The sequence below is a fragment of the Nelusetta ayraudi genome, unplaced genomic scaffold, assembly GCF_046127955.1.
Source record: "Nelusetta ayraudi isolate G7.1 ecotype Tasmania unplaced genomic scaffold, CSIRO-AGI_Nayr_v1 ptg000004l, whole genome shotgun sequence".
Taxonomy (NCBI): domain Eukaryota; kingdom Metazoa; phylum Chordata; class Actinopteri; order Tetraodontiformes; family Monacanthidae; genus Nelusetta; species Nelusetta ayraudi.
This window is the reverse complement of record NW_027466054.1, coordinates 17,537,501-17,547,500: the sequence shown is the minus strand read 5'-3', so window position 1 is coordinate 17,547,500 and position 10,000 is coordinate 17,537,501. Positions and strand designations below refer to the sequence as shown.

The 10,000-nt window shown below is 48.7% G+C and overlaps 2 protein-coding genes across 2 annotated transcripts in view; one reads left to right on the top strand and one right to left on the bottom strand.

Annotated features, from left to right (window-relative positions):
- Positions 1 to 10,000, bottom strand: part of r3hcc1l (R3H domain and coiled-coil containing 1-like) — a 145,585-nt gene that overhangs the window by 84,163 nt on the left and 51,422 nt on the right. The window lies entirely within an intron of this gene.
- qtgal (queuosine-tRNA galactosyltransferase) overlaps positions 1 to 10,000 on the top strand; it is a 13,352-nt gene that overhangs the window by 1,048 nt on the left and 2,304 nt on the right. Inside the window, exons 3-8 of the mRNA XM_076039982.1 lie at positions 1 to 42; positions 306 to 370; positions 877 to 942; positions 3,006 to 3,101; positions 6,797 to 6,892; positions 7,627 to 7,751. The exon at positions 1 to 42 is cut by the window's left edge and continues 58 nt beyond it. Of these exons, the coding sequence (XP_075896097.1) occupies positions 1 to 42; positions 306 to 370; positions 877 to 942; positions 3,006 to 3,101; positions 6,797 to 6,892; positions 7,627 to 7,751 (490 nt within the window). The remainder of the gene's footprint in view (positions 43 to 305; positions 371 to 876; positions 943 to 3,005; positions 3,102 to 6,796; positions 6,893 to 7,626; positions 7,752 to 10,000) is intronic.

Below are 10,000 nucleotides of genomic sequence, written 5' to 3'. Positions count from 1 at the left end.
CACTGGTGATGTCTGGCCACAGCTCAGCACAGCCCAGAGGAGGTTAGTTTATGCTGAGCTCACTGGAGTCCCCCAGTTGGTGCAACATCGCTGCTCTCTACTGTCCTCTGGTGTCATTTAGGTGGTTTTGTGGGCTTTGTTTTCCTGCTTTTTTTTTTTTTTTTCCTCGACTCGTGTTGTTTTCCGCGCTTAGCCAAACAGCAGAGTGACGAGCGCAGGGCCGAACAGAAGGTCCACAAGTGACGCTTATCTAACTGCAAAGGGGGCACACACTGAGAGACACGCCCTGCTCTTTGTTCTTTCAGTGGGGTACGCAAAGAACAAGGCGATCTGTCAGAGTCGTGGCCAGTGCTTGTGCTTCCAAGATGCGGTAAGTAAGCGTGTGCACATGTGCAGATGTTTTATACTTTAAAAGCAAAGGACAAAAAAATAATGGATACATGAAAACATCTATGGTTCAGTCAGGCTACAAGTCCACTAATTGTATTTGATCCAGTTTTGGATCACATGACATTAAAGCTACAGATAATGACCTATTTTCATCTTTATTTGCGTACATGAGGGACAGACATGAAGGAATCTTAGAATGTGATTTAGCAGGTTTAGTGGATTTAGCAAGCTAATTATAATTTAGAAGGCTAATCAGGCCATTGCAGAGGTCATTATTTAAAAACATAAATAAGTATTAATAATGCAACATGAAACATAAGAATGCGACACAAAGACATCGACCATGTTTCTTCGTACCGATCACAGGCCTGTCGGTCAAAAGTGAAGCTGTTGAAGTTCTATTCAAGCGCTTGTTGTCGCACAATTTGGTGCATATCACCACTGTGTAATATATATATATATATTTTTTAATAAATGTTCCCTCAGGATGACGTCATGCTGCCTGGAAGAGTGCGTCTGCAGCACGAGGCCTCTCTCCTCCGCACAAACGCCGTAGGTTCTCCGCCCCCCCCCCCATTTTGCTGTCATTTTCCTGCCCCTCCCCCCTCCTCTTCCTCCCTCTTCTTCACCGTCTCTCCCACCATCTGCGCCGTCCCTCCCCTGAAAAAATAAAAAACATCCCCGGCGTTGGCTTCGGTGTGTGTTGTTGCGCGTGTGCGTCGCTGGCACGCAGAGCAGTGCGAGTATCCGGTGTTGATGCTTTCTCTGGCGCGCCGGGTCAGAGGTCAGAGGTCGTGTCCGCGAGGGAAGCGAGGGAGACAGGGTGGAGACAGCAGGCCTGCCGCCCCGGCGCAAACAACCCGCCTCTTTCTGTCACGGCTCCAGCTCTTTTTGGACCGCTTCACAAAATTTTAGAGCCCCTTTGTTTTTGTGTTTTTTTTTTGCGCTACTGTCTAATCTCCCGCTTCCTCGTGTCATCCTGCGTTCCCACTGCCATTCTAAAGTCTGCCGCAGACGTGTCAAAAATAGATTTTGAAAAAACCCATCGTGCAAATGCAAAGCTGCTGAAAAACCCAAACATCTTGAATTGTTTGTTGTGCCAAACTTCGTTTGTGCTTTAGTTTTGATGTGCAAGTTGCGCTTTTGCTCTTGCAAGCCTGAAAGTTGCATTTGAACACAAACTGTCCTCCAAACATCTTCTTTAAAAATAAAACAAAGAGAAAAAAAAGAGAGAATGTGCTGGATATAGCTTGTAGCCTTTCTACGGACTGTTATTAATCATTGTCCTCACAGACAAAAAAAAACACTGAAGCTTGATATTAGGAACATGAGAGCGATTGATACACAAACGCTCTCATGTTTTTGACCATGGGTGGACAAACTTTTGACTGGTGGGCCACAATGAGCAGGAGCAGATGGATGGAGTGTTTTGGATGGAGAAAAAGATGCATCATGGGATATGTAGAAAGCATGTGAAATGTGTGTCTTTGAAGCTCCACGTTTTTTAGCTCTTCATTGAAATGGCTCTTAAAATACTGAAAAAATGCACACAATGCACGCTCGTGTTCCACTCCCAGACCGCCCCCACCCCGCACCCACCCTCCGCCCCCGAAAACAACCGCACGCTGCTCGCTGACCGCTGCGTGAAAAAAAAAAAAAAAAAAAGACAGGAAGAAGGAGAAGAAGGTCTGGGTGGGTCTGGTGAAGGGCAGCAATGCTGCTGCTGCTGCTGCTCTGAAAACGTGTTGGGGAGAGAGAGGACAAAAGAACGGTGGAGGTGAAGGAGGCGGAGGGACGAGATGCCAGAATAAACTCTTGAGTCTAGCGCGGAGACGAGGGTGGAAGCCAGCGTCCCTCTTTCCGCCGCACGCTTCAGGAAGCGCGTAGACGATGAAATACAGCTATTTTATGACCTATTTACTAGCCGTGGGAATCGCTAGGTACCTGACGATTCGATTCCGATTCAGAGGCTTACAATGCAATTAATCGCGATTAAACGAGAATCGTGATTTATCACGATTCATATTTATATATATATATATATTGGCGCTTAAAACACTGAAAAAATGCCCGAAATACAGCTTTTATGGTTTTATGACGTACTACTATTAATATCATCAAGTTCGGCGGGCCGCATTAAAAAGATAAACTGGCCACATATGGCTCCTGGGCCGTAGTTTGCCCACACCTGTTTTTGACAATTGGTGCTCCTAATGTGGACCAAAATGAATCTGTTCATTTACATTTCTAGCAACGTGGCTTTGTTGAGAGAAACCCAGCACACGACGGCCGACACATGGCCACCGACCCACTCGGTGGTGTAACATTAAAGCCTCTTGACTTCTTTTACTAAATTTCAATGATCAGAGAAATGAACCTCCCCCTCTCCCACCCCCACCCATCCTTGGACCAACCTCTAGTCAGTGAGTTCAAGGTGGAGGCCAACCAGTGCCGTAAGAATCAGATTTTTCCAAATTGATTCTCTCACAAAGCAAAACACAAGGTACATTTTATTGCCAATGTCACACACACCGTACACACACCACCGCCCTCGCAGGAAATATTTCTAATACTTACTTCATTTTTTCCCCCCCCGCAAACATGTTCCCTGGTAGCTGATTGGCTGTAAAGTTCGGCGTCTGCCGGAGGGATCCACCGAGCGATACACCCGCTGGATCAACACCATCAGTCAGGAGCAGCTCGTCACCCAGGTACTAATGCACCGTGTGTGTGTGTGTGTGTGTGTGTGTGTGTGTGTGTGTGTGTGTGTGTGTGTGTGTGTGTGTGTGTGTGTGTGTGAGAGAGGTCGTGTGCCAGGCAGCCCAGCGGGTCGGGCGGCAACAGGATGCGTACCTGCCGTCGGCACTTTCCACGGAAACGCGGCAGCGGGCCGGACTGGCCGACCTCTGGTCCGCCTGGGAGCCGCCACAGGAAGCGAGTCGCGCTGCCAGCTGTAGTGGAAACTGCGGGTCAGCGGGAAAAGAAAGAGGTTGGATTTGCAGCCCTTGGGATGGTGGAGGGGGGCGTCTTTGATTTTGTACCGCTCTGCCACCAACAGTCCGTAACGCCGGATCACCAGAGAAGCAACTATTTTACGCCGCGTTTCGATTTTAGTCGATCTTCATCTGAGCGGTGGGGTTGCACATCGCTCTGTGGTAAACGATTGGATGTGCACCTAGACCAACAGGTTACGATTCCATTCAAAAACGATATCCTTTTATTGGAGGCCGATTCGATATGAATCCATTCCATTTGTGAATGGGTGAATGAGAGGCCAATGTGAAGCGCTTTGGGGCACCGTGAAGGTGCTGGAAAAGCGCTATGTAAGTGCAGTCCATTTACCATTTACATCCATGGGCCACTTGCAGCATCCACTTCACCCACCGCTGTTAGCTGAGCAGGGAGCAAAGGAAGCTTCCGGAAGCTCGCTAGCATTCCTTCTGAGGTGTCACTTGGCCATTTTGCACTGCAGATGTGCATGCTATTGAGATTTATTACTCTCTCTCTCTCTCTCTCTCTCTCTCTCCCTCTCTCTCTCTCTCTCCCTCTCCTGCTCCCTCTCTCTCTCTCTCTCTCTCTCTCTCTCTCTCTCCCTCCACAACATCTTTATCCGGCCAAATAGTACCGCGTTCCAGCTCGCACACCTTCCCTGCGCTAGACTAAATATTTGCATTAATCGGCCCAATCACATGCAGTGGTGCGACTGATACGGAAACTGTCGCCGCCTGCCGCATTCCTGCTGCGAGCAGCTGTGGAGGTCAGCGCTTCTCCTCCTCTACCTCCTTTACCTCCTCATCTTCTTCTCCCTCCTCCTCCTCTTCCTCTTCCTCCTCTTCCTCTACCTTCTCCTCCACTTCCTCCTTCTCCTCCTCTTCCTCCTCCTCATCTTTGTCCTCTTACTCATCCTCCTCCTCCTCCTTTTCCTCCTCTTCCTCCTCCTTTTCCTCCTCGTCCTCCTCGTCCTCCTCGTCCTTCTCTCCCTCCTGCTTCTCGTCCTCCTCCTCCTCCTCTTCCCCCTCCTCCTCCTCTTCCTCCTCCTCATCTTTGTCCTCTTACTCATCCTCCTCCTCCTCCTTTTCCTCCTCTTCCTCCTCCTTTTCCTCCTCGTCCTCCTCGTCCTCCTCGTCCTTCTCTCCCTCCTGCTTCTCGTCCTCCTCCTCCTCCTCTTTCCCCTTTCCACGAAAGGCAAAAACATGCTGTCGCCAAGGACACGAGGCAACCTGGACACACACACACACACACACACACACACACACACACACACACACAGTCTCCTCCGCCAGACATTCCAGGTTGTTCCTGCGCTATCAGGTTTCAGAGTGCGCAGAGTGAGATCATCGTGCGCTGATTCCTCTGAATCCCGAAAAGGTCTCGTCTTTGACCAGACCCCTGCTCCTCACCTCACCCATCAAATATTTACAGACCTCCTTTTTAGCCCTCTGTTTACGGCCTCCTGCCAAAACGTGGTTTGGTTTTCAGCTCTGCTGATACTTCGCTGGGCCTCCCACGCGTTTGGAAGAGGGTGAAAGAAACAACAAAAAAAGGCAAAGCGAGGCGAGGTGAGAAGAACAGCGCCCTGCGGTGGTTGTTATTGTCACTGATCTGGGAGAGGTATCAGTTCCCCCCCAACACCACCCCCTGTGACATCACAAGAGGCTGATCTCCGGTGCGGTGGCAGGTTCTGGACGCTGGAAAAGGGGGATTTTGCTGGACACGCCCCCTTTGAAGAAAAAAAAAATCCTTCCTCTGTCTCTCTTTCTTCTTTGTTTTTCTTGTGCTTGGTTTTTTTCTCAGACTTTCCAGGTAAACGGACTGAGTTCTGAGTGAGTCCAAGCAGATATTTACCCAAGATGCCGCTGGTTGCGACCTGGCCGCTCATCTGCGGGACATTAGACACGCTTTAGCCAAAACCTGCCTGCTACCCCAGCAAACTGCTCACTCTCTCTCCCTCTCTCTCTCTCTCCCTCTCTCTCTCTCTCTCTCTCTCTCTCTCTCTCTCTCTCTCTCTCTCTCTCTCTCTCTCACTCTCTCACTCCCTGTCCCCCTCTTTTCCCAGAACTCATTCTTATTCCACTTATTCATCCATGTTTTTTTTTGTGTGTTTTTTTTTTTTTTTTTTTGCTTTTCGGGCGAATTGCTCGCATCTGCACATTGTTGCGACATCGCAGCAGTTAAGGGAGAGGAGCTCTACGTAGGTGGACACGCACTCGGCTAGATTCTGTCCAGCTGTTCCTTCTGGCTGAGTCCAGATGCTCCTCTCGCAAAACCTCCCTCATCTGCGGCGAATTTCAGCAATGCACGCTCGTGTTCCACTCCCAGACCGCCCCCACCCCACACCCACCCTCCGCCCCCGAAAACAACCGCACGCTGCTCACTGACCACTGCAGGGGAAAGAAAAGACAGGAAGAAGGAGAAGAAGGTCTGGGTGGGTCTGGTGAAGGGCAGCAATGCTGCTGCTGCTGCTGCTGCTGCTCTGAAAACATGTTGGGGAGAGAGATGACAAAAGAACCAGGACGGTGGAGGTGAAGGAGGCGGAGGGACGAGAGGCCAAAATAAACTCTTGAGTCTCGCGCGGAGACGAGGGTGGAAGCGAGCGTCCCTCTTTCCGCCGCACGCTTCAGGAAGCGCGCGCTGCCGAAGGAGCGGCGTGTGTGGACGATGCCCTTTGACCCCTCAGCAGAGTCTCTGTCTGCTTGTTGTGGGAAACGCACACCCACCAGCCACTTTATTTGGCTTGGCAGGCGCCTAATGAAGTTTGGTGTGTGTGTGTGTGTGTGTGTGTGTGTGTGTGTGTGTGTGTGTGTGTGTGTGTGTGTGTGTGTGTGTGTGTGTGTTCATACATATATATATGTATATACATATACACATATATATATGTATATATATACACATATATATATGTATATATATATATATCCTGCTGTGAGTCAGAATATGTGTGTGTGCGTGTGTGTTCATATAGAGCATTCTGCAGCCTCTACTTGTGACCAGTGGTTATTTGAATCACGCTCTGCTTTTGGCTCCGTCCTCTGTGAACTCCTGGAGACGGTTGTGATGCTGGTGAAGGTCCCCGTAGATCAGCAGCAGTTGGGGAAAGAATAAAAACGCTGCCGACCTGTAGTGGCACCAACCACCACGATCGCCATCGCTTGAGGCCCCTTTACTTCATGGTTCTGATGCTCAGTTTCAGTGGCGCCTGCATGACCAGTGAGTCGCTACGTTTTGATTGGCTGATCAACTGCTGTATTAACAAGCAGATGAACTCTTGACCCTGTCCACCTGACTCGTGACCTTCCAGACACAGTGTGGTCCTATCAGCACCAAAAATCCTCTTGGCTTTCAAAGCCACGTCGTGCAACCGAAGGCGTGATTTTTTTTTTGATGTTTGTGTGTTCCTGCGCTCCAGGTGTACACGTCTCACGGCCCCACCGTCATCATGCCCACGTGGTTCTGCTCCAGGGACTGGTTCCTCAAGGTTGGACCGTTTGACGAAGGCGGAAAGGTGAGAGTCCACGGCAGCGGTGAAAGAGGTGATCAGCACGGACTGAGCCACCGTGTGGTTTCCAGCCCGGAGTCCTTCAAACCAGTGCTTCTCAACTGGTGGAGCCACATTTTCATCCTTATCATGAAGTCGCGACCCCAAATTTATTCCACGCCACTCAACTTTATTCCACAAAAATAAAAGCATTGGCCCACATTCTATCATGTCTAGTTCTTTGAATTGAATTGTTTTTTTTGTCCTTCAAAATAAATACTCAACTCTATAAATATATATACTGTATGTTTTGAAAACTGCCCACGAAACCGTGACCCAATCAAAACCGCTCAGCGACCAGCTTTTGGGTCGCAACCCACCAGTTGAGAAACAACACACAAAGTGAACACCGTCAGTGTGTTTGTCACTTGTGTTTTTCATTTTTTTTTGTCCAACTCTCGCCTGTCAGTGTTTTGTTTGTTGTTCTCTGGTTGCAAACATCCATGATTAAATTATGCTCCATTCCTCTTCAAAGGAAACATTTTTCTTCGTTGGGTTCGATGTAATGAAATAAGTCATCACAAGATTAATATCATCCTAAATCAGTGTGACAGAAACTCTAAAAATGTTCACTTCCTGTTTGTGTAACACAACAACTCAAATCAGAGCCGCTGGGTCGGACTGACGAATTGAAAGATTCAAATTGCAGTTGTTGTCTTTGCGTCCGACGCGTTGTCTCCGACCCTCCACTTCCTGTCCAGGGTGTCCCGGAGGACCTGCTCTTCTTCTACCAGAGCGTCCGGCAGGGAGGGGGCGTGGCCAGAGTCGACCAGGTCCTGCTTTTGTACCGCTACCACGAAACAGCCGCGACGCACTCTGTAACTGAGTCAGTCCCACACACACACACACACACACACACACACACACAAACACACACACACACACACACACACACACACACACACACACACACACACACACACTTTTTTTGCTAACCTTTTCATGGATGTTCATGGAATTTTAGGCACTTTGTCACCACACACTCACCCAAAACCTTCATAAACTCCTACACTTGGTTCTGTGTGTGTGTTTGTTGCTTGAAGAAGTTAAACCTAAAGCAGGTCTTTCACTTCACCTCCCTGCCTTTTGCATCCCTCCTTCCGTCCTCCCTTCCTTCCCTCCTCCCTTCCTTCCCTCCGTCCTTCCCTTCTTCCCTCCTCCCTTCCCTCCTCCCTTCCTTCCCTCCCTCCCTCCTTCTCGCTCATCTGTTCACCCCCTGGCTGTTGTGACTCACTCCTTCACCACTCATCTTCCTCTCTGTCTTCAATATAAGATCTCCCTATTTCGAGAAGCCTATTTCAAGGCGACCTCGCCCACCCATCCCTCCACCCACTCCATTCCCGCCCTCAGCCCACCTACTTCCTCCCGTCAGCGCCTCCGCTGCTCTGCGGCACACAAGTGTGTAATGGTAGATGCCGTGTCGGTGAGGCGCGAAGTGTGTTTATAAACGCTGCCAAGCCGGTGGGGGGGGAGCGAGGGAGGTGGGGAAGAGAACCGAGACGAGGAGCTTCTTAACGCCGCAGGGGGAAAAAGTGTGTGTGTACGTTAGTCGATACCCGAGTGGGTGAAAGTGGTGAGTTGCTTCTCGAGCTGTGGGGGCACTGGTGGGGTGGGGGCTTCCTGGAGTGTGTGTGTGTGTGTGTGTGTGTGTGTGTGTGTGTTTGTACACAGTGGAAACCTCCAGCATGTCTTGTTGCTGCTTGTCGCGTCCTGAAATCAAAGCCTGTGGTGGGAGACCACCCGCTGCCCACCGGCCCGCAGGTTTGGCTTTGTTTGTCATTTGAGGCCCAAGTTACAAGTAAGAAGCTCACAGTGTATAGTTATGTCAATATCTGTGTGTGTGTGTGTGTGTGTGTGTGTGTGTGTGTGTGTGTGTGTGTGTGTGTGTGTGTGTGTGTGTGTGTGTGAGAGAGAGGCCTGTGCGCAGCTGTCAAGGTGCAGACAACAGCAGACGAGCCTATTCAAACAAGAAAAAGCTCAAAGATTTTCCATCAACATGAGTAAACAGACTGGAGGCTTGCAAACAAAACAGACAAATTGATGTTGATTGATAACACGGCCCCCTGAAGGTCAAGTCCAGAGACGTCGAGAGGCTCAGTGACTCCTTCAGTATGAGTTCAGATAAAGTCTAAATTTCTGCCCCCTGTCCGAGGTTTTAAAGGTTTGTTGAGTCTCCCCAGGGAATTACACTGCATCCTTTCCTTCCTTGACTTGCTTCACTGTCCGGTGTCTTTGCTAGAATGCCCAGTTCTTGAAATAGGCCCTTTGTGACATCACAAATGATTGTACTTATTCCCTTTTTAAGATATTAAAGGAAAAATTAATGCTTTTGTTTTTTGTTTTTTTTAAAATACCTGATGTGTTTCAACCGTCACCTGCAGTCAGAAACACGTCAGAATTACCTCAGTGAGATTCAGTAGTCAGTAGGCTTTACACCGATCATATCGGCTGTATCGGATCGGCCGATATTTGTTTGTAGTTTCACAGCATCGACATGTTTATTTGTTTGTATCCGAGAGCTAATGATTCATCATTCAAAAAATCGTAATTTTCGTCTTCGTGCCTCTTCCTGTTTTGAGTACTGTCGCTATGTGACGGACAATAAAGTTTCTTTGAATCTTCACGACAGCAACATCCATGGGCGACACAAACAAACGTGTCGGAGGCGTGGAAGTTTTTCAAAGTGAGAGAAACAGACATAGCAAAAGCTATCTGCAATATATATATATGCAGCGCTACAGTACCTCGGGGGGGAACATCAACACGACAAATTTAATCAGGCACTTGGAAAAGATTCACGCGGGAGGAGCATGTCGAGTTCAAGAAACGCTGCGCGGAGAAAGAAAAAGAAAAGCAAACTCCAAAACGGATGCTAAAGCAAACAACTTTATTGATACTCAGGAAACAGCACATAAGTATATAAGTACATAAACAAGTAATTTAAATATTGCTCCTCACGTGATCGGTGATCGGTTATCGGTTTATTTAAACTCGTGATCGTGTAAAGCCTAGTAATCAGTGCTATTATTCTGAGAATGCCTCCGTTTTTTTAGCGTCACCTTCCATCCAACATCT